Below are 24,539 nucleotides of genomic sequence, written 5' to 3'. Positions count from 1 at the left end.
GACAAGCTCGTGTGAATGAAGCCTAAATCCAAACTAGGCAGCGTCCTTAAGGGGTTAAAAATGCCACAACAAACGCAGCAAAACGCTATGTGTGAATCCATTAAATTATATTGGAGTTTATAAGACGGAAGCTGCCCATTTTCATTATATCTATTATATTAAGCCTATATTTGTACATAATTATTGTTTTCTTTTCCTCCCACGTATAATCCCCGCAGCGCTCATTGCTCCTGATGGGTGACCTTAATGCGCCTGTTAATAAAAAAAAAGCCATACGATGCACGGGCAGACATAGAGCGAATTTTAACCTGCTCAGCGCACGCATAGCAGTAAGCGGCAGTATATGAAGTCACCTTATTCGTGACTGGAACAGTCCATAACAGGCTACATGAAAGCCACCTAGATTTCAGCTGCGAGGACGCCGGGAAGGAAGTGCCGCTGTGTTTTGGATGCGCACGTTGTTTCACAGAGCAGCATGGATGAGCACATTGAGTTACTGTGCGGCTGCTACGAGCAGATACTGTTTGGATACCAGGTCACCCCGGGCGGAGAGGTTTGTATTTTGTATCTTTCAACTCGGAACTTGATATTTCTTCCTCAAAGCGTATGAATAATCAGTTGTGTTAGAAGTTCATCTGCTTGGGTTGTGACGTTTTACACGATTCACCCTGAAAGCTGCATTTATCGTCATCGTTAACATCTCCCAAATTTGGACGTCAGAAATCGGGACAAGGTGCTATATCAGTCCCAAACACAATAGCACTAGAAATCCCTCAAACCCTGGCACCCCCCCCCCCCTCAACCCGGTACATGCAGTGTGCATCAGTGCCCATCGCGCCCCGCAGCCCAGTCGTCTTTCCCCAGCGTTCCCCACAGCCCCGTCGTCTTCCCTCCCCGGCGTTCCCCACAGCCCCGTCGTCTTCCCTTCCCGGCGTTCCCCACAGCCCCGTCGTCTTCCCTCCCCGGCGTTCCCCACAGCCCCGTCGTCTTCCCTCCCTGGCGTTCCCCACAGCCCCGTCGTCTTCCCTCCCCGGCGTTCCCCACAGCCCCCCCCCCCCCCCGGTGTGCCCTGTAGTCATCGTTCCTCCCTGGCGTCCCCCGCAGCTCTGTTGTAGTCAATTCCCGGCCTGCAGCCTTGTAGTCGCCTTCCCTCCCCGGCGCGCCCCGCAGCCATGTCGTTGACGTCCCTTACCAGCGTGCCCCGCCGTGCAGCCCTGTCGTTGATGTCCCTCCCCGGCGCGCCCCGCTGCCATTTCGGCGTTCAACCCCAAAAGTTCTGTTGCACGCCACTCACACATATGCCAAACGTAGATGAGAACTGTGATGTGGACAGAGCTTTAGGGTATGTTCACACGGCTTATTTTCAGGCTGTAAACGGCTGAAAAACGGCTGAAAAATCGGAAGTAGAACGCCTCCAAACTTCTGTCCATTGATTTCAATGGGAAAAGCGGCGTTCTGTTCTGACGGGGAGTTTTTTTGCGTGGACGTTTTGAAAAATGGCCGCGTAAGAAAACTCATGCGAAAAAGAAGTGCATGCCACTTCTTGAGACGTTTTTGGAGCCATTTTTCATTGACGCTATAGAAAAATCGCTCCAAAAAGGGCCGTGAAAAACACGAGTTGCTGAAAATCAGGCGCTGTTTGCCCTTAAACAGCTCCGTATTTTCAGATGTTTTTGGCTAAGCGTGTGAACATAGCCTAAGACTGGCTGAACTAAAAAAAAAATAAACCTGTGAAGTCAGTACTCTGTGATTTTTGCCTGTTAAAATAGGTCCGCTCGGAGGGTCTGCATTCTAACTTTTTCCTTTCTCTGTATGTAGCAATGGACGGCCACAGCGGATTTCACAAACCATGCCCACACAGCCTCTTTATCCGTGGTTGCCGTTAATAACAGATTTGTAGCCACTGGAAGCAAAGATGAAACCATTCAGATCTATGATATGAAGAAGAAGGTTGAACATGGGGTCTTACTGCATCACAATGGTATGTTAACCACGTCATCACTGTTTTGGTCTTTTCCGTAGTAAGTATACATCAGGCGGTCCTTCAGACTAATATGCTTAAAACTGTTTTCTAAGCAGTGGCTTGCACAATATTATTATTCTTATTTTTTTTACCCCACATTACTTGACGTACTTGATTGACAGCCACGCGTCTGCAGTAACAGCCGGAATCGAGAAAAACTGATCTTAGCCCCTGAATCACCGCACTCAGTACAGATTGAGGTGTGGACAAAGTAGGGGCACACTGGAAAATACAGAAAGTCCTTGGCCTAATAAGTTCCCCAGGGCTGTGTCTGGTACTAGTCACTGTTAGGCTCTGTTCACATCTGCGTTGGGGTCCCGTTCTGATATTCCGTCGGAGCTTTCCATCAGAACGGGACCCTGAACAGACACAAACTGACACAGATGGAAACCAGAGGTTTCCATTTCCATCAACATTGATTTGAATGGTGACGGATCCGGTGCCCGTGGTTTCCGTTTGTCTCTTGTGCACCGGACCTGTCGTTTTGCCGGGAGCAATAGCGTAGTCGACTAAAAATGTGAGAAAACCTATAAATATCACTGTTGCACCTATTTAATAATTAGGCTACATGCACACATTGTGACATTTTGGTGCAGAAAATCCACATTAAAAAAAAAAGGTAAATGCAGGTAAATTCTGCACCCATGGGCTTGTCCACACGTAGCGGAATTGCTGCGTATTTTCCATCTGGAATTGCGGATGGAAAATACGAAGCAGAATACAGTAGCAACAAAGTGGGTGAGATTTAACAAAATAGGACATGCAGTGAGTTTTACACAACGGACACGCTGCGTGAAAAACAACGCATGTCTGAATAGCACCATTGATTTTCATAGGTTTGTGTTGTGTCTGAAAAAATTGGACAGCACACGGACATGAAATATGTTCGTGTGAATAAGGCCTAATAGTGCGTTTTTTGTTATGGGTTTTTACGTTTTGGTGCAGTCAGTTTACGTGTGGAAAAATTCTGCAACGTGTAGATGAGATTACTTGAAATCTCATTTACTTCGCTGGTACTCTATTACGCTGCAGATTTTCTGCAGGAAAATACATGTGGCAAATCCACACATAATACACAATGTGTGCATTTGGCCTTAGTTGTCTTCTCTCTCTCCGTCAGCCTGGATTGCTATGAAGGGAGAAGGAAGATGGCTAGATTCACTCGACAGTGAGAAAAAAAACGAATCAACTATGAGTTTTTCATGATCGTTTTGCATCAGTGTGTCTCAAAATTTTCTTCCATTTCCCGTCCATCTGACAGTTTAAACCGCTCGTTGCCGAAGCTCTGGCTGGGGATTCTGCTTGTAGGGGGAGCCCCTGACATCACTGTCTGTATATCACTGAGTGGTGCTATCTGCAGGGAGGTGTGTGGTGCAATCTACAGGGGGGGGGGGGGGGTTTATCCTGGCATCTCAAAGCTCCTAACATCAGTATATATATATAGTGCTATTTTAACCTCTTTGCGCTATTTTAACATTTGTTATGCCCGTAATCGTATTGACCCGCAGAGTAAAGTTAATCTGCTGTTTTTACGGCGGTAAAAACGAACACCACCCGCCCCCCCCCCCCCCAGCGATTGAGGAATCACTGGTTTTTTTCCTATTCCACCCCAGAAATTTCATTCCAGGCCACCAAAAACATTTTTTTAATACTATAAATGGTGCCGTGATAATCTACAACTCTTCCTGCAAAAAAAAAACAAGCCCTCATGGCTAGATCGATGGGAAAATAAAAAAGTTATGGCTTTTGGAAGGTGGGGAGGAAAAAACTAAAGTGAAAATCCCCAAAAATGGCTATGGTGGGATTAAAGGGACTGTGCAAGAGTTTTTTTTTTATGTGGATTACCAGAGAGAGCACTCCAAGTTCTCACACTTCAATACATAATAAAGGGGTTGTTAACCCCTTCAGGACACAGCCTGTTTTGGCCTTCAGGACACAGCCTATTTTTTCAAATCTGACATGTGTCACTTTATGTGGTAATAACTCCGGAATGCTTTTACCTATCCAAGCGATTCTGAGATTGTTTTCTCGTGACATATTGTACTTTATGTTAGTGAAAAAATTTGGTCGATAAATTCAATATATATTTGTGAAAAACTTCGAATTTTAGCAAAAATTTGCAAAAATTAGCATTTTTCTAAATTTAAATGTATTTGCTTGTGAAACAGATAGTAATACCACACAAAATAGTTACTAGTTAACATCCCCCATATGTCTACTTTATGTTTGCATCATTTTTTTTCACGTACTTTTATTTTTCTAGGACGTTACAAGGCTTAGAACTTTAGCAGCAATTTCTCATATTTTCAATAAAATTTCAAAAGGCTATTTTTTCAGGGACCAGTTCAGTTCTGAAGTGGCTTTGAGGGCCTTATATATTAGAAAGTCCCCATAAATCACCCCATTTTGAAAACTGTACCCCTCAAGGTATTCAAAACCACATTCAGAAAATATTTTAACCCTTTAGGCGTTTCACAGGAATTAAGGCAAAGTAGAGGTGAAATTTACAAATTTCATTTTTTTTGCCGAAATTCATTTGTAATAAAAAAAAATCTGTAACACAGAAGGTTTTACCAGGGAAACGCAACTCAATATTTATTGCCCAGATTCTGCAGATTTTAGAAATATCCAACATGTGGCCCTAGTGCGGTAATGGACTGAAATACCGGCCTCAGAAGCAAAGGAGCACCTAGTGGATTTCGGGGCCTCCTTTTTTTAGGAATATATTTTAGGCACCATGTCAGGTTTGAGGAGGTCTTGTGGTACCTAAACAGCCGAAACCCCCCCAAAGTGACCACATTTTGGAAACTACACCCCTCAATGCATTTTTCTAGGGGTATAGTTAGCATTTTGACCCCACAGTTTTTTTGCAGAATTTAGTGGAATTAGTCTGTGAAGATGAAAATCACCTATTTTTCTGTGGAAACATAGAATTTTTTCATTTTTACATGGAATAAAGGAGAAAAAGCACCCCAAAATTTGTAAAGCAATTTCTCCCGATTACGGCAATACCCCATATGTGGTCGTAAACTGATGTTTGGACCCACAGCAGGGCTCAGGAGGGAGGGAGCGCCTTTTGGATTTTGGAGCGCAGATTTTGCTGGATTGGTTTTCAGTGCCATATCGGGTTTGCAACGCCCCGGAGGGACCAAAACAGTGGAAACCCCCCAAAAGTCACCCTATTTTGGAATCTACACCCCTCAAGGAATTTTTCTAGGGGTATAGTGAGCATTTTGGCCCCTCAGGATCTTTTTTAGAGCTAGGGTGACCAAAAAACAGCGATTTTGGCGCTTTAAATTCTTTATTTATTACAGCGTTCACCGTGCGCAATAAATTACGTTTTAATTTATTCTGCCGGTCGGTACGATTACGCCGATACCATATGTGTATAGTTTTTTTTAACGTTTTGCAGCGTTTGCACAATAAAATGAAGTTTCTATAAAATAATTTATTTTCTGGGACACGCTATTCTGAGCCGTAACTTTTTTATTTTTTCGTCAAAAAAGCTGTGGGAGGTCTTGTTTTTTGCGGGACGGGTTGTAGTTTTTATTGGTACCATTTTGGGGTAAATGCAACTTTTTGATCACTTTTTATTCTATATCTTGGGAGGGGTGGTGACCAAAAAATAGCGATGCTGACAGTTTTCAGTTTATTTTGTTTGCGGCGTTCACCGTGCGGAAAAATTAACATTATAGTTTCATAGATTGGGTCGTTACGAACGCGGCGATACCAAATATGTGTACTTTTTTTTTAACGTTTTCATTTTTTCCCTATAATAAATGACTTATTATAGGAAAACAAAACCTTTTATTTTTACACTTTTATAAAACATTTTTATTAACTTTTTTTTACTTTTTACACTTTATATTTTTTACCTGCAGCTCTGATCGCTGCTAGAATACATTACACTACCTTGGTAGTGTAATGTATTCCAACTGTCAGTGTGACGTCACTCTGACAGTTGGTCTACGAGGATCAGCAGAGGCTGATCCTCATAGGTTGACATACATGGCAGACTTGGGGGCCGTTGTCTGGCCCCCGGGTGCCATCACAAGCATCAGAAGCCCCCACGATTGCATGGGGGCTGCTGATGCGCTACAAACCCGCTACATGCGGAGATCGCAATCGAGCCCCGCATGTAACGGGTTAATTGCCGAAATCAGCGGCGATGAGCCGCTGATCGGCAACACTGGAGAGTGTCAGCTGTCGGGGACAGCTGATCTCCAAGTTCCCGATGCACACTGTCGCCGACTGTGTGCATCGGGAACGGCACAGTGACTTTCTGTCACTCTGACAGGAAGCCTATCAGGACCAGCCGAAGGTTGGTCCTGATGGGCTTCTGTCCATGGCAGACCCGGAAGCCATTGTTTGGCTTCCGTTTGCCATACTAACTATCGGCAGACCCCGCGATTTCGGACGGGGGTCTGCCGATATGTTAGAAACCCCTAAAATTCGGCGATTGCACCCGATCGCCGAATTTAAGGGGTTAATGCGCCGAAATCAGCGGCAAAGGACCGCTGGCCGGCAAGAGGGGAGTGTCAGCTGTCGGCGACAGCTGACCTCCTGGTTCCCGGTGCACACTGTCGCCGACAGTGTGCACCGGGATTAACTCAGTAACTGTACGTCCTCGTGCGGGAAGTAACTTCCCGCAACGACGGACAGTTACGTCCTGGTGCGGATAGGGGTTAAAATGTTTTACAGGCGGCTGCAAATGTCATATTAAAGACAAAAACAAAGCCGTACTCCCCTATTCTTTCCCCCGGCGCCCCCCCCCCCGTGCTTCTTTACATGTGGGCAGCATGTGACCGCTGCAACCAATCGGAGGCCTTCAAGAATGACTCCTCCTGAGACCCAAATAAAGTATTGTAATATCATGTACTGAAGGTCTTATCCTATACAATGTGGCCATATCTTTTCCTGATCTGATGGTTGAGTTTCACATGTTTTTACACCTGGATTGGAAGTGTCATACACATCTTTGTGTTTTTTTTTGTACACTAGGAAGCATCACGTGCTTGGAGTTCTTTGGCAATACACACCTACTAAGTGGGGCTGAGGATGGATTGATGTGTGTGTGGAACACAAAAAAGTGGGAATGCCAGCAGACGTTTAAAGCTCACAAGTAAGTTAGAATTTGGGGACTAGATGGAAGTGACTCCCATTATGACATACAGTGCCCTCTATAGTATCCCTAAAATCTAATATTTAGATTAGATTTGTAACCTAAGGATTAACCCTTTCCTGTCGCTAACCTGTAGATTTACGACGGGAAAGGGTATTTAAATATGGTGCCCGCTCAAAAGCCGAGCGGGTGCCATAGCCGGCAGGTCTCTGCTGTGTTACACAGCAGGGACCCAGCGACGATACTTAGGGTCAGAAAAATTCTGATCATAAGGGTTTAACCCCTCAGAAGTGACCACTTGAGGGTTTTTTACTGCCCCTTTCACTTTGGGCTGGTCACCGGTCCCATGCGGCGAGATCGCAGGAGCGGGCGTATTCCTCTAGCAGCTGGGAGCCTTGTGAATGCTCCCAGCCCTGCTACAGGAAGATTGCTATGGTGGGTCTCTATAGCAATGCACTGATTCTTGCCATCGACTGCATACAAAAAATAAACATAAACACATTAGGTATCGCCACATCCGAAAATGCCTATAAAAATATTTACCCAACACAGTGAACGCCGTATTGGGGAAAAAAGGTCAAAATGGCCGAATCACAATTATGTTTTGTTTTTTTGCCACCTCAACCCTCCCAAAAAATTGAATAAAAAGTGACCGAAATGCCGGACGTTCCCCAAAATGGTATTAATAACTACATCTTTCCACGTACAAAAAGTTGCCTTACACAGCTCTACGCAGAAATATAAAAAAGTAATGGGGGTCACAATATGGCGATGCAAAAAACCTTTATTTTTATTTTTTTAAAGGTACTAAAACCTAACAAAAACTATATAAATTTGGTATCACCGTGATCATACTGAGCCACTGAATAAAGATTAGTCTTATTTTCACCCTACAGTGAGCTCTGTAAAAACACAGCCCATAAGAACATTGCGGAACTGCTGTTTTTTTCCAATATCACCCCATTCTGAGTTTTTATTTTTTTTTTTTTCCAGTTACCCAGTACATCGTACATAATATTAAATGGTACCATTAGCAAGTACAACTTGTCCCGTAAAAATGAAGCCATGATATGGCTGTGTCAACGAAAAAGTAAGAGTTATGACCTTTTGAAGAAAGGGAGGAAAAAACAAAAGCATAAAAGCTAAAATGAGTCTGGTCCGGGAAGGGTTAAAATGAAGGTTATTTTATGACCTGAATCCATGTACTGACACTGTAAGTAGTGTTGGAGATGGAGAGCTCATCTGCTTTGATCAGTTGAAAGTAATGCTTTTTGGATTTCTCTGCAGGGGTCATGTTTTGTCTCTCTCCATCCATCCATCAGGAAAACTAGCATTATCTGTCGGCACAGATAAAACCTTAAGGTGAGTACGTCCTATACGGACGAAACCTATACTGTTAGGAAATATCTTCTCCAAAAACATTGAAAATCCTACTCATTGTGGATGTTAATAATTGTTAATATATCTTAGACGTATGACGCAGCCTAGTTTGGGCCGTAAGGCTCAGACCCCATTTTTCAAATCTGACGTGTCCCTTTATCTGGTAATAACTTTGGAATGCTTTTATTTATCCAAACGATCCTGAGATTATTTTCTCGTGACGCATTGTACTTTGTTAGTGGTAAAATTTGGTCAATACATTGTGTTTTTATCTGTGTGAAAAACACCAAAATTTAGAGAAAATTTGGAAAAATGTATCTGCTTGTAATGCAGATAGTAATACCACACCAAAATAGTTGCTTATTAACCTTTCCCATATGTCTACTTTATGTTTGCATCGTTTTTTGAACATCCTTTTATTTTTCTAGAACGTTACAAGGCTTGTAATTGTAGCAGCAATTTCTCACATTTTTAAGAATTTTTCAAAACCTATTTTTTTTTAGGGACCAGTTCAGTTCTGAAGGGTCTTTTGAGGGCCTTATATATTAGAAACTCCCCATGAATCGCCATTTTAAAAACTGTACCCTGTGAAGTTTTCAAAACCGCATTTAAAAAGCTTCTTAACCCTTTAGGTGAAATTTCCATATCCTCTTTAATCCATTTTTTTTTTTCTATAACACAGAAGGTCTTACCAGAGAAATGCTGGGATTAGTTTTTGGCCGCAATGTTGCATTTGCAGAGCCCCTGAGGTACCAGTACAGGGGAAACACCTTAAGTGACTCCATTTTGGAAACTACACCTCTCAAGGAATTCATCTAGGGGTGTAGTGAGCATTTTGGCCCCACAGGTGTTTCATAGATTTTATTAAAACTAGGCTATGGAAATGAACATTTTATAATTTTTTTTTTGTTCCAAAAATATGTATATTTAGCTCCCAATCTTTTATTTTTATGAGGGGTAATAGGATAAAAAAAAAACATACAATTTGTTACTCCATTTCTTCAGAGTATGGCAATACCCCATGTGTGACCCTAAACTGGTGTTTGGGCACATAGCAGGTCTCAGAAGGGAAGGTTCGCCACTTGGCTTTTGGAGCGCAGATTTTGCTAGATTGGTGTTCGGGCGCCATTATCCCCTTTTTGGAACACTCTGCGCTTTTTGTGTCGCCATATTCTAAGAGCCAGAGCTTCTTTTATTGTTTCGCCAACGGACGAACTTAAACGACGTAACTGTACGTGACATGGGGTTAAAATGGATGAAGATGTTTTACATTTTCGCCTATTAAGAGTTTCCGGTATTAATAAGGATTTGGGTGATCGTGTAGCACAACTTTATTTATAGATGGTTTTTCAGTTTCTCACCATCTTGCTGTCAGAAAGTGGATGCAGCCCCATTGTTACAAAATGCTGTACATTTGGAAAACAACGCACATCTCTAACACAGCGGATAACCCTTAGGCCGGTTACATCTAAGTTCGTGGAGGATACGTTGAAACTATCTCAAAAACTATATTCGTAAATGGAAAAAATGTTTATAATCACCAATTACATGCATTTAATTTTCAAAAAAATGTCTGCAAGGTTTTCAGAACCTTTTAATGTGAAAGACTGTTCATAGAGCTAATCTGTATTTTATCTTTTTATGTAGGACCTGGAACCTTGTTGAAGGTCGGACTGCTTTTATTAAAAACATAAAGCAAAGTAAGTCCTTCATTTATGTGATCCTCCCTGTTGGAGAATGTGCAAACATTTTATTAACTTTTTTGCTTTAGTAGATATGACAAAAACACAAGTTTTGCTCTGAAAAAGAAAAAAAAGTGCAACAAAAAAAAAAAGTAATATTAGATAAAGTGAATGTTCACTCCTGACATTAAGACGTGTAGGAAAATGTCATTGGTGGCCGTCCAAGAGTCCTTTTCAAAAAGTGCATGGTCCCTTTGTCATATCTCCATGTTATATTGCCAGATCTTATATTGTAATCAATAGGACTAATGCCCATGCAAGCTTTAATTTACTGCAAGTTTTTACACTATTATAACATGTAATACACACATGAGGAAAGGATTCATAATAAGAGATTGTAGCACCACATTGTCAGAACGTCCTAATAGTAGGGCTGGGCAATTATGACCTAAATCAAAATCACGATTAATTGAACATGTAACCTCGATTATGATTTAGACCACACCCCTTTTGCATGCCATGCCCCCTATTTGCATGCTACACCATTGAATTAATATTTATCCCCTGAGCCTGCTGTATACTACTTGTATATAATATACCCACTGAGTCTGCTGTATACTACCCGTATACAGAAGGTTTAGAGCCAGGGGGTATACATACAGCATCTATATTATACAGCAGGCAGGCTCAGGGGGTATATATTATATACAGTAGTATACCATTCCACTAACAGTTGGCTGAGGCATCTCAAAGTCAGGTTCTTCCTGACTAGTTGTTCTTAAAGAGGCTCTGTCACCAGATTATAAATGGCCCAATCTCCTACATAATCGGATCGGCGCTGTAATGTAGATAACCGTGGTTTTTATTTTGAAAAACTCATTTTTGACCAAGTTATGAACAATTTTAGATTTATGCTAATTCGTTTCTTAATAGACAACTGGGCGTGTTTTTTACTTTTTTACAAATGGGCGGTGTAAAGAGAAGTGTATGACGCTGACCAATCAGCGTCATACACTTCTCATTGTTCCAGCACAGCTTCTTTCACTGCACAATCACACTAACAATGGGTTGGAACAATGAGAAGTGTAGGACACTGATTGGTCACTGATTGGTCAGCGTCATACACTTCTCTGTACAACGACCAGTTGGTAAAAAGTAAAAACACGCCCAGTTGTCTATTAAGAAACTAATTCGCATAAATCTAAAATTGTTTATAACTTGGTCAAAAATTATCGTTTTTCAAAATAAAAACCACTGTTCTCTACATTACAGCGCCGATCAGATTATGTAGGAGATAGGGCATTAATAATCTGGTGACAGAGCCTCTTTAATCTTCAAAGTCTTTCTACCCAGCTTCTTTTCGGCATATTGAAGAGTAGCAATTTATAAGAGGAACCACAGGCCTATGTCGCCAGATGTGGTCAGGCTGTGATTGGTCCGCAGTGTCCACTGCCTCTCTGCTGTGGTTGCCGCTCACCCCCCCAGAGAGTCCCCATACTTTTTGCTTCGTTCTGTCAGCTACCTCTCAGATGCGGTCGCCGCTGACCCCGTGCTTTTTGTTTCTCCCCTACGGTGTCAGTCTTGCAGGTTCTCCCTCCTGTAGTTCTGTTCAGTGACTCACTGCAGCACTACTAACCACTCCCTAGTGTTCCTTGTTGTCAGGGGGCTAGGCTAGGAGGGAGGAGGAGCGCAGCGTCAACTCGACCGGAGCCCGGTGCTGACGCGGTGTAGCAGTACTCCAGTGTGTATGATCGGGGTCACGCATTATACTTTTACACTGGGCCCACCAAAGTGTTAAAAATGGCTCTGCGCCCAGTAGTGAAGTTCCTCCTCTGGTCTTCAGAGGAGAAACTCCACTACTGAGCATGTGCAGTACAGATTTAGACATTTTATCTAGGGGCCTTGGAGTAGCAGCATGAGGATATTGTGTCTAAGAAAAATGGTTAGCACCTCTACTTTGTCTATAGCCGCTAGCATATTTTCCCTAAACTATAACTTTTCTCTTACAGATGCACACATAGTTCAGTGGTCTCCCAGCGGAGAGAAGTATGTTGTGGTAATACATGACAAAATGGATGTGTACAGACTCGAAACCGCGTCCGTTATTGGCACAATAAAGAATCCAAAGAGGATATCTTCAATTCGGTTCATTACTGTAAGCAGGTTGATTTATTGTAGTCCCCCCCCCCCCCCCCTTCTTTTCCTGCCAGTTTATATTTTTTTCCAATCATAATGTTCTAAAACATTACACTTACATTTGTCCGAAAGCTCCCAAGATTTCCGTATACAAATGCATGCTCGTATTGTCCAAATGTGCATATTTTTTTTGCCATATTGAGAGGATAATCTCATAAGATGCCCGATCCTTGTTTTCCCTGACTGCGTACGTGGCAAAACACCGTACACCAAAATAACCTAGTTATAGCGCTCTAGGAGCTTGTTTGACCTAGGTAGCCAATGCTCCTAGATGGTTTTATTACTAGGCTATTACACGTCTCCCGGGATGTGGGCAGCCCTGGCATACTTCATGTTTTATCATTCATAAAGCATAGTGTAACTACGTAAATATCTGGTATTTACTGTTATGCAAACAGCCTTCCATTATTTATTGCTTGCAATTATCTCCCATACTTCACATTGTTATACATACATCTGAATAAGACGTTCATGTGCTTTTGCTTAATGAGCTTCTGGAAGTTTTCCCCAATACTCTAGATCCTTTTTAGCTCTAGAGTAGTTTTAATTGTAGTACTTTGAGATTCTGCAGATTTTATCGATGACTTTCATCAATTATTTACTATGAAGCTGTTTGGCTTCAGAAGGCTTTCAGCAAAACAAAACAATGTAACTTGTCCTTCATTCTTAATCAACAGGAAACTCTCCTAGCCGTGGCGGGAGATGATGATCTTATCAGGCTATATGACCCAGGCTCCCAAAAATACCTCTGTGAGTTTAAAGCTCATGAAACTAGGTATGCTTGACTTGACCCATTTGCTTATTAACATAATCTCTGCTATTTACGTAATAAAACATTTTTTCTTTCAACAGAGTGAAAAGTCTCCACTCTTTTGAATATAAAGGATCTCCTATCATTGTGTCTTCATCGAGTGATGGTTATGTTAAGATGTGGAGATTAGATTTAAATAAGGTGAGAAAAAAAGCGAATTTTTCACAAAAGCACGTATTCAGGCCATGTGATTTTATAATACCTTTATTGCGTATTGTATTTTTGTACACTGTTTTTGTGTGTTTTGTATTCTCTTTTGAATTAAATCTTTGCTTTGGTGTGACTGTTCGAGAATATTAAGCCCTTGCTGCCCCAGCCGTTTTTTTTTTAATTATTTTCACTTTTACCTCCCTGCCTTCCAAAAACCATTTGTTTTCGTTTTCGTCAACCTAACCCTATGAGGACTTGGTTTTTTGTGGGACGAGCTACAGTTTTTAATGGCAGGACTTAATAGCAGCACAAAGATGCCCTTCATTAGGTCCTAAGGCTGCCATGACAACCATCGGCACCCTGTGATTACATCCGGGGGGGGGGGGGCAATAGGATGGCAAAGTGCCCCACCTCTTTCTAACAGCTTAGATGCCATAGTTGCTATTGGCTGCGACATCTAAGCGGTTGAACTGACAATATCGGAGTTATCCTGGAGGTTACAGAAGTGTAGACGCCCGGCGAATACCTCCAACAAAAGGAAGAAGCACGGTGTGAACCTACTTTCTACAATGCAGTGGAGCAGATTTTGTTTTTCTTTTTCAGATTATTGTACAGTGCCCAGAATACAAATAACAACTGTGTGTTTAACAGCCTCTTAACGACCAGAGAAGCCTATATCCATTGCTGACAGGTGCTTGATCTCTCACACAGATGGATATATTGGTCTCTAGGATCTCATGGGTGTTTCCCAGTGACTGATCTATCCGTTGCTGTGTGGGATGAAGAACTAAATTAGAAATGCATATATAAATCACTGGTCATTAAGGGGTTAAATATTGAAGTGTCTTCATTTTAGATGGCATTGCTAGATTACAGGTACGATATAAATGCCTGTCCCTACTCAGGGGTAAATTATCAAATATAAGATTTCAATAACTTGCTGTAGAGGGCTAAAGGCAGGAAGTTAAAGAGGCTCTGTCACCAGATTCTGAAATCCCTATCTCCTATTGCATGTGATCGGCGCTGCAATGTAGATAACAGTAATGGTTTGTTTTTTTAAAACGATCATTTTTGGCCAAGTTATGAGCAATTTTTTATATTTATGCAAATGAGCCTTTCTAATGGACAACTGGGCGTGTTTTCTCTTATTTCCAACTGGGCGTGTATTGTGTTTTTAGCAACTGGGCGTGTTTACTTGTTTCACTGCACAATCACACTGTGCTGGGGATCATGTTGGGCTGGAACAATGAGTAGTGTAGGACACTGATTAGTCACTGATTGGTCAGCGTCATACACCCTCTGTACAACTGGGTGTTGGTAAAAAGTAAAAACACGCCCAGTTGTCCATTGAGAAACTCATTAGCATAAATCTAAACTAGCTCAAAACTTGCTCAAAAATGATCGTTTTTCAAAATAAAAACCACTGCTGTTATCTACATTACAGCGCCAATCAGATTATGTAGGAGATAGGACACTTATAATCTGGTGACAGAGCCACTTTAAGCTTATAGGAAAAGGCAGACTCAAGCCATCCCTGTAATACCAGAGCGGTAGTTGCTCTGTCTCATAGAGAGGGGTCCCAAGTAAGGGAACCCTGGGTACAATGCCCATATGCCCCAATAGGTGTATGGACGGGTTGGCTACATGAGATATTTCCTTTTTTAAAGTATGAATCTATATCAATAGACTTCACTAACTAAAATGAAAGAATGGATGGAATTAGTAGGCGTTTCTTACAGCTAGCACACGTGTAATAATAAGAGCACAATTGTCCTGTAAGAATACAAAATGTTATACTATATGTGTAGGTATATATATATAATTTATGATTTTTTTTTTTTATTTTTTTTTTTTTGTAATAGGTGAACTCTGCACCTACATTGCTTTGTGAAGTTAGCACATCAGCCAGGCTTACATGTCTTTCAGTGTGGCATCCCGAAGTCCCTGACAACAAAGCAGAAAAGACATGCCCAGAAGCCTCATCTGGTAAGCAGAAATAATGTGTATTTTTATCTCTGAAAAATGGTGGTTGGGCTTTGTCTGCTTTAACAGTTGAGCATTTGAAGCCTTCATAGTGAAACATAGAGGCTTTTCTCTAGGTTTAGTATATCTTGTTCCCAGCGTTTCCCAGTAGCTTTTGCGTAATAATGGGCCCTGGTGGTCAAGTTCCACTTCCTGTTTACTCTGGTCAAGAAATCAGGAACGGTTATAAACCACATCTGACCTTTCCTGATTCCTCTGGCTGTCATTTCATGCAGCTGTGCATCTTGTGCGCCATAGAAAGCCGGCCTGAAAGATAGCGGGCATTCATTATGGTGTATCAAGTTTTCACACCAAATGGTTTTTATAGTTTCCTTATTTACTTTAAATCTTGTTTTGATTTCCAGAAAAAGAATCCGAATGTCCCAAAAAGAAAAGAAAGGTCCCCAAGGAGCAAACCGAGAAAATAAGCGCAGAGCAACAAAGCGAGGACCAGGTGGTGCACAAGAAGAGGAAGCTTACAGATAAACAAAAACTAAAAAAGAAACCAAATCCGAACTAAGCCTCAAATCTGAATAGGTTTTATTCTCTATCCCTATGAAATATTGGCAATTCACACAGTAAAAAACATATTGTGATCGATTACAATATATATATATTATTATGGGCTAACTGAATAGGTCAACGTACGTAAACATGGTGTCCGTTATGTGGTCCCTGGCAATTAGCAACAGGGTTATTTTGTTAAGACATTCGGGGTCAAAACCCTGACACCATGCTTAGACCTACTCAGTTAGCATGCGTCCTGTCATGTGACCCCTGGCAATTAGTTAGCAACAGGATTATACGGCTGACCTTTGGGGTTTATACACGGGATGCGTCCACGGGACTAATGCTTAACCCGTTAGTGACCGCCAATACGCCTTTTCACGGCGGCCACTAACGGGCTTTATTCTGATGCATATGCCTTTTCACTGCACTGCATCAGAATTAAATTGTGGGGCCGTGAAGAGGGATAGCTCCCTGCTTTCAGCTACCGGAGGGACCGTTGTTTGCGGACCGTTACAATGTATGCAGCGTTGTAAAATCGAAATTTTTATCTCCTCTCACCATGAATGTTTGAGAGGAGATAAAAAAACTAACCTGAAGGGCCAGCGATCGTGCTCCCTTCTGTGCTCTCCATCCCCCCCCCCCCAGCTGCCGGGAAAATAAATAAAATGGCGCCCGCATATGCGCACACAATCACAGTAAGATTGCAGCGCCGTGCAGAGGGATAGCTCCCTGCTCTCCGCTACCAGAGGTAGCTGAGGGCTTGGCGCATAGTCTGGGGACAGTTGTTTGCGGTCCCCAAACCGGCGATCGTCGGTATTCAACGAATACCGACGATCGCCGTTACAATGAATGCAGCGGTGTAGATCTAACTTTTTATCTCCTCTCACCATGAATGTTTGGTGAGAGGAGATAAAAAAACTAACGTGTTAGGCCCCCGATCGTGACCCCCCCCCCCCCTTTCACCCTCTCACCCCCCAACTGCCGGGAAAATGAAAAAAAAATGGCGCACGCATGCGCGGTCACTGAAAGGCAGCTATTCTGCCTGTACATAGAAACTGATCAGGGACCGTTATAATTGGTCCCTGATCAGATGGTCACTGTGATATACCTATCACAGTGACCATAGTCCCATATTTTCAAAATACAGCACAGGATTTGTGCTCTTTCCCTCCCTCCTCTCACTGTAGTTGATCTGTGAGAGGAGAGAGAGAAATACTATACAAATCTTGTGCTGTATTTTGAAAATATGGGACTATGGTCACTGTGATAGGTATATCATAGTGACCATCTGATCAGGGACCAATTATAACGGTAAATACACCACATAGTTGCCAGTGTTCCTATATTACCTGTAATTACCCCCCAGATTGCCCGTAATCACCCCAGATTGCCTGTAATCACCCCCCCTGTTTTTTTTGTTTTGTCTTCTAAAAAAAAAAAAAAAAATTATTAGTGTAGTGAAAATGAACCGCAGAATGTTCTCTGCAGAGCAGGCATACGCCATGCTCTAGCAGTTCCGGAAGCAATACGGACACTGCGTCAGAAGCAGAACTTGGCTCGGAAAGCGACACAAGTTCTGCTTCTGCCAAAACCCCCCAGCCATATGGTGATGGACGCAGCTGTCACCATTGAAGCGTCAGGAGCAGGGCCTAGTAACACAGTCCCTCCCGCAATTTGGGATCCTGCAATTGCTTTCTCCCCCCAAGTTTTGCAATTTACAGTGACTCCAGGCATCAACGCAGATGTCTCAAATTTTAGTCCCTATAATTTTTTTCAACTGTTTATAGGTGATCAGGTCCTGGAAGTAATTGTCCAGCAGACAAACTTATATGCCAGACAATTTGGCACCCAAAATCCCAGGTCTTGCTATGCCAGAGGATGGATCCCCACAACAGTTTCTGAAATTGTTTTTTTTTTGGGAATTACTCTAAACATGGGCATAGTAAAAAAAACCTCTATCCGCTCCTATTGGGCTACCAGCGCTATCCATAGCACGCCTGTATTTTCAGCCGTTATGGCCCGAACGCGCTACGAATCAATAATGTGTTTCATGCATTTTTCTGACAATACACAAATCCCCCCCCCCCTCCCCCCCAAGAAGTGACCCAGCCTATGATCGCCTCAAACTGAGACACCTTATCTCCCTCCTAAATGACTAATTTTTACATTTATACACCCCAGGCCAAAAACTAGCGGTAGATGAGTCCCTTATGTCCTTCAAGGGCCGGCTATCGTTTCGCCAATACATCCCCTCCAAAAAGCCCGGTACGGAGTGAAACTCTATAAAGGTGTGCGAGAGCACAATGGGCTACACCTGTGGCTTTTTCTTTTATGAGGGCAGAGACCGCCACCTTAATCCCCCAGGATGCCCAGAGGATATTGGCATTAGTGGGAAAATTGTCTGGGAACTCATGGTGCCATTCCTACAAAAAGGGTACCATGTGTACACCGACAATTATTACACCAGTGTCCCCTTGTATAAGTCCCTCCATGCTGCGAATACAGGGGCCTGTGGGACGGTGCGTAAAAATAGTCGGCTTCCCTCAACGACTGGTGTCCAGGCGACTAGTAAGGGGTGCGGCACTCTCATTCACCAGTGACCAGTTGCTCGCTGACAAATGGAGTGACAAAAAGGATGTGTACATGCTCTCCACCGTGCACGAGGACACCACAGTGGCAGTAAGAGAGAGGGGCGCTACCTCTGATAAGAGGAAACCGGTCTGCGTGGTGGACTATAACAAGTTCATGGGGGGAGTCGATCTATCTGACCAGGTCCTACAACCGTACCTGGTCAAGCGCAAAACTAGGGCCTGGTATAAAAAGGTAGCGATCTACCTTATCCAAATGGCCACTTACAATAGTTATGTGCTCTACAAGACCCAGGGAATGCTCAGTTTCCTCCAATATCAGGAGAAAATTATAGAGCACCTCCTGTTTGACTCCCCCGCACCTGGAGAATCCTTTGAGTCAGAGGAAGTCAAAAGGCTCACTGAGCGCCACTTCCTTCACCCCGTCCCTGCCACTGAGAATAAGGAATACCCCCAAAGGAGATGCCGGGTGTGCAGTAAACACGCAAGGAGGAGCGATTCCCGGTTTTACTGCCCCATGTGCCCTTCAAATCCAGGCCTGTGCAGCTACCCCTGTTTTGAGACCTACCACACCGTTTCTAATAATTTTATCTATAATTTAGGGAAAACCAAAAAGGGTGGGGTGGGGGGGATTCTTTTTAGGGAGTCAATTTCATTTATGCATATTTTTTTGTTTTGTTTTTGGGCTTTCCGAGGGAGGGAGGGATTCTCACGGGGAGGTAGTAAAGTTTATTTATTTCAGACTGTAAAACTAAATTTCCCCTTTATGATTTTTTTATACATTTCTTGGACAATTAAATCCTGGACATGATCACTCACAAATGAATACAGTTTATTGTGCAGGAGCCCACATCTGTCTAGTCAGAACATGGACCCCACAACTGATCTTGAAATAAAAAATAAATGTGGGCATTGCATTTATTAGTAGATAAATCCAACACCTGCGGCCCGTGCCGCCCCTGAATTAGTGGAAGTCGTGCATTTTAGCAATGGTTACAAGAATAAATTGGGGATGTATTTCCATTTTCTTATGACTTGTTCCTCCCACATACGGCTGTTACATTCCTAATTCTGTACCGTGATACGGGCATGATCTTTTTTTTTATTTGGAGGATCTCTAATAATCGAGCTGTTCCTTATCAATACACCATGGGCTTTGTTACGGTTCTTCTGGAAACACTGACATAATTTTGGGGATTAGTGATCCTTTACTGTTCCTATAGATGGTTTTGGACATTGCCCCTCTATATATTCTGTAGGCGATTGGTTGTTTTGTGCACAAAGCGGTTTCTACCTTGCCGGGCAGGGGCCTGTTATGGTGTACCGCGTCACTTGGCACGTTTGTCCCTCATATAGGGATTGATGGAGCTAAAGAGACGTTGTACAACCAGTCACTGAAAAAAAACACCAAAAAAGCTTGTCTTGACAGCCCTACAGGTGTTCTTCTATCTAGTGAACAGACTCGAGTTTGCAACATAGTTGGATACATTTTCCTCCATTTGTTTAAAGATATTGCCCGTCACTCCAGTACAGTTTATTTTTTCCTCTCTGACTGATTTTATATTAGGACAGAATTCTGTCCACAATGACCTCATAATGGCACCAACTGCTTCTTCAGCAAGACAGTCATAAGTACAGGCAAATACGTCTATAGCAGGGGTCTCAAACTCGGCCGGGTAAGTGGGCCGCATATAGAAAAAATGGGAAGTTGACGGGCCGCATTGCTTTCAAATTTGATACAATACAAAATTGTTAATCAATTAGTTATTTGAACTACTATAACACTATATTACTAGAATAATAATACATTACTATAATAATAGCGCTAGGTTTAAAATGTGAGATATTTCTCCACGTGCTTATTTCAACAATCCAGCTTTCCAGTTTTAGTGTCGCTAAATGCAGTCCGGCGGCTCAGTTAGCACACATGTCAAGATTGGGCAGCCCCTTTTTAGATGGTGCCGCAGTGCCCTCTGGGGATGCTGCCGCAGTGCCCTCTGGGGATGCTGCCGCAGTGCCCTCTGGGGATAATGCAACACACCCCTAGATAAGGCCGCAGTGCCCTCTGTAGATAATGCAACACACCCCTAGATAATGCCAGTGTCCTCTTCAGATACTGCCACACACCCACTTGTAGAGGCTGCCCCAGTGCCCCCTGTAGAGGCTGCCCCAGTGCCCCCTGTAGAGGCTGCCCCAGTGCCCCCTTGTAGAGGCTGCCCCAGTGCCCCCTTGTAGAGGCTGCCCCAGTGCCCCCTTGTAGAGGCTGCCCCAGTGCCCCCTTGTAGAGGCTGCCCCAGTGCCCCCTTGTAGAGGCTGCCCCAGTGCCCCCTTGTAGAGGCTGCCCCAGTGCCCCCTTGTAGAGGCTGCCCCAGTGCCCCCTTGTAGAGGCTGCCCCAGTGATGTCAGGGGCAACCACAGAGCTGGAGTCCCAGGCAGAGCGCTAGTAGGCTCTTCCTGGGACTCCAGCTCTGCTCCTGACATCACTGGGACTCCTGCTCTGGGGAAGCCCCTGACATCATTGTCGATGTATGGACAGCAATGTCAGAGGCTTCCCCAGAGTCCCGAAGCAGAGCCGATAATAGCGCTCTGCCCAGGACTCCGCTCTGGGGAAGACCCTGACACACTGTCCATATATGGGCAGATATGTCAGGGAATTCCGCAGCGTCCCGGAGCAGAGCCTATACTAGCGCTCTGCCCGGGACTCCGGCTCTGGGGAAGCCCCAGACATCGCTGTTCATATGTGGACAGCGATGTCAGGGAATTCCAGAGTCTCGCAGCAGAGCAGATACTAGCGGCTCTGTGTCCCGCGGGCCGCAGATGACAGCCCCAGGGGCCGCGTGCTTGAGACCCCTGGTCTATAGCAACATATATCCGTTATGAATACACGGCTTCACTTCTCTTCTGTATGCCGCACAAATGTATTAATGTGGCATATTTCTAACAAAATAACCTTCTACCACGTCTCCTCTATTTTATCTGGAAACTTAATAAGAGTTTGAAGAAAACATTATATACCGATAGTGTCTGAAATGATACCCATTATTTCCTCCTTTAAAAATGTTTTGGTCCGCATGCTCACTACACCACTAGATGAATACCTTTAGGGGTTTAGTTTTTAAAATGGGGTCATTTCTGCGTGGGTTTTTTTTTTTGTTCAGGCAGCTCAATGCCTCTAAATGCATGATATGGGGCCGAGAATTTATTCAATTGTGCCCTGAAAGCCAAAGGGTGCTCTCTCTCTTTTTGGCCCAGCCACACGTCTAATAAGCAGATTGGGGCAACAATGAGAGTATTTTTGGAAACCGGGTGATAGATTTTGGGGTGTGTTTCTACATTTTCATGTTCGCTTTACAAAGAAATCGGTCTTCAAACTGACACTTTTATGAAAAAAGTGAAATTTAATTTTTTTTCACCTGCTATGTATTAAATTTAGCAAATAACTGTGGGGTCAAAATACTTACTATACCCCTAGATAAATACCTTAAGGGGTCTAGTTTTCTAAATGGGGTCGTTTATGGGGAGTTTCTATCGTTCTGGCAGCTCAAAGCCTCTCCAAATGTGCAGTGGGGCCTAAAACATTTTCAAGCAAAATATGAGTCCTGAAAGCCTCCGGGTGCTCCCTTCCTTTTGGGTCCTGCTGTGTGTCCAGGCAATGCATTAGGGTCACAATGGGGGCATTTTTTAAAACAGGAGAAACAGGGTGATAGATTTTGGGGTGTGTTTCTTCATTCTCATGGTCGCTTTACAAAGAAATCGGTCTTCAAACTAATACTTTTATGAAAAAAGTGAAATTATATTTTTTTACGCCTGCTTTGCATGAATTCTTACAAAAACACTGGGGTCAAAATACTTACAACACCCCTTAATAAATACCTTAAGGGGTGTAGTTTTCAAAATGGTGTCACTTGTGGGTGTTTCCACCATTCTGACACCTATGAGCCTCTGAAAACCTGTCTTGGTGCAGGACAACAAAATGTACTTCAAAATTTATAAAATTACTACTAAATTTGTAAGTCTTCTAAATTGCTAAAAAAAAATATTTTTTTTTCAAAAGTGCTGCCATAATAGGGTAAAGAGATGGAAATATATATTTAATAAAAATTGTACAGTATGTACATATGTGACATATTGCAGTTAAAAATAGGGAAAAATTATAATTTTTACAAAATTTCTTCAATTTTTTATTTCCGCAAATTGTATCAGTGTACTTTTACCACTAAAATAAAGTACAACATGTGACGAAAAAACAATGTCAGAATTACTTGGATATTCAAAACTTTCACATAGTTATTCTCTGATAAAGTCAGACATACCAGATTTAACAAATCTGGCTTGGTCATTAAGGTCCAAACAGGTCCCGTCATTAAGGGGTTAATATTTTGGTCGTTGCAACAACAAACTTCACTTTGTGTGTTTACTTGTATACCATGGGGTGCCTGTCAATAAGGGGATGTATTATATGGCTGCTTGTCTGTAGGTGATGTCAGTAAACCGATAAAAAAAAAAACGTAAACGAGAAGAATGGAAGAGATGCACTTACACAGCGATGATAGACAAGGTGAAATGTTTTGCTGTAATTAGAAATACTTTCGTTTTGCGCCACAATGAACAAGTGTTGAGCAGTTATACGCTTGGACTGTGTCCTGAACAATCCGCTCCTGGGATCTAAACTGTGTCGAAACGGTTTAGTAATTGGCTATAACTAGGATTGCTACCTTGTCCAACTAGAAAATAGCTGCACGATTTACATAAGTCAAAAGGGGGTTTGGGTTGGGTCACGTCTTCACCCAGAATGTGCTAGAGATGGCAATGAGTCATCGTTTTATTGCGAAGCATAGATACTTATAAAAGATTATGGATGCAGTAATCTGATTTATTTTTAACCCTTGTGGGGTAAGGTTATAGGGCAGAACAGGCACCAGGGAACGATCAGAAGTGGTATATAACAGTTCCTGATTTCTTGAAGTTGAACTGGACCAACGGGCCCATTATTATGCAAGAGCTGCTGGAAAACATGTAAGTGTAGGTCCACACCACGTTTTTGCATCCTGTTAAAAGGTTCTGCTTTTCCTTTTTTAAAAGTGGATGCAGCAGAAACAAAAATTATGCGGGCTGCTTTTTGCTGTCCTGCTAAAGAATAGGATCGAGACCGATCCTGTTTTCTAACAATAGAAGTCAACGGCAACAGGTATCCTATTTTGAAGGACCCTTTTTTTTTTTTTTTTCTAATCTTGAAAATAAAAAGAGAGACGATACCTTCCAACAGGATGCAAAAGCTTGCACAAATGCCTGTTCCCCATCATTGTCCTATTTAAACAGGGCAGTGGTCAGCCGACTAAAAAAAATGGTCGCTAGTCGGCAGCACATCTACCTGTGTATCCGGGATGTGCTTCCAAAAAGATGCAAATCAACGGGGACGAATGATCGTAATGATGATCGTTTATCCCCCAAATATTCCAGTCGTTGATTCATATAAATGTACGTGCTGTATAAGTGACTGGTTCTCGTTTACTGACCAGGATATCTGCCTGTATCAAAGCATCTTTAGACCTAATAACACAGAGATGGCTCTGACACTCTACTATGTATTCTTCCTTCGATCGCCACAGATCTTTATTTTGTTGACTGATTTCCCCTCTTTCCTTGACCAAATAGTCTCTGTTTCTTTCCCTGAACGTCCCAGGATTACAGAGGGTAGTGTGCACACTTCGCTCCTGGCCTCGCTGCCAATGTTGAATCTCATGCAGAAACACAGCAACGTCACCAACCAGCAGGTGCCACCACAAGCTGCTTGTGCAAATTTAATCCCACACGTAACCACCCCCGGTTGGCCTCCCGGTGTGTTCAATAGCAGCTTACTGGTGTTTCCCTAGCTATACTAGACAGGAAAAATATAATATAGTTCTAACAGTGGTTGCATACTGAGCATGTGCAGCACAGATTCTGACATTTTAATTAGGGGCCTTGGCGTAGCAGCATGAAGCTATTTAATCTAATAGCGAGGAGAGAACAACTGATAACTAGGATGTTTACAAAATTGGTTAACACTGTTTTG

At 42.8% G+C, this 24,539-nt stretch overlaps 1 protein-coding gene across 2 annotated transcripts; it reads left to right on the top strand.

Annotated features, from left to right (window-relative positions):
- Window positions 1-284: 284 nt before the first annotated feature.
- On the top strand, window positions 285-15,986 carry PAK1IP1 (PAK1 interacting protein 1). 2 transcript variants are annotated; one of them, XM_075826646.1, is made up of 10 exons: window positions 285-553; window positions 1,819-1,981; window positions 7,025-7,145; window positions 8,433-8,507; window positions 10,173-10,225; window positions 12,217-12,362; window positions 13,081-13,178; window positions 13,256-13,355; window positions 15,227-15,350; window positions 15,752-15,986. In XM_075826646.1, exons 1-10 carry the CDS (start codon window positions 476-478, stop codon window positions 15,904-15,906), a joined length of 1,113 nt encoding a protein of 370 aa, XP_075682761.1. In that variant the 5' UTR covers window positions 285-475; the 3' UTR covers window positions 15,907-15,986. The 2 variants fall into 2 exon arrangements, with proteins under 2 accessions (XP_075682761.1, XP_075682762.1); XM_075826647.1 differs by lacking the exon at window positions 285-553 and adding an exon at window positions 647-733.
- The last annotated feature ends 8,553 nt before the right edge of the window (window positions 15,987-24,539 follow it).

The sequence above is a fragment of the Rhinoderma darwinii genome, chromosome 5 (genome assembly GCF_050947455.1).
Source record: "Rhinoderma darwinii isolate aRhiDar2 chromosome 5, aRhiDar2.hap1, whole genome shotgun sequence".
NCBI classification, from domain to species: Eukaryota; Metazoa; Chordata; class Amphibia; order Anura; family Rhinodermatidae; genus Rhinoderma; species Rhinoderma darwinii.
The sequence above is the reverse complement of the archived record's forward strand: the minus strand, read 5'-3'. Positions and strand labels throughout refer to the sequence as shown.

Bases quoted from the DNA above. Each gene is read 5' to 3' on its own strand.
- PAK1IP1 (XM_075826646.1), top strand. From the start codon at position 476: ATGGATGAGCACATTGAGTTACTGTGCGGCTGCTACGAGCAGATACTG. The intron at 1,982-7,024 runs GTATGTTAACCA...TTTGTACACTAG, and splicing joins GGTCTTACTGCATCACAATG to GAAGCATCACGTGCTTGGAG. The intron at 15,351-15,751 runs GTAAGCAGAAAT...TTTGATTTCCAG, and splicing joins ATGCCCAGAAGCCTCATCTG to AAAAAGAATCCGAATGTCCC.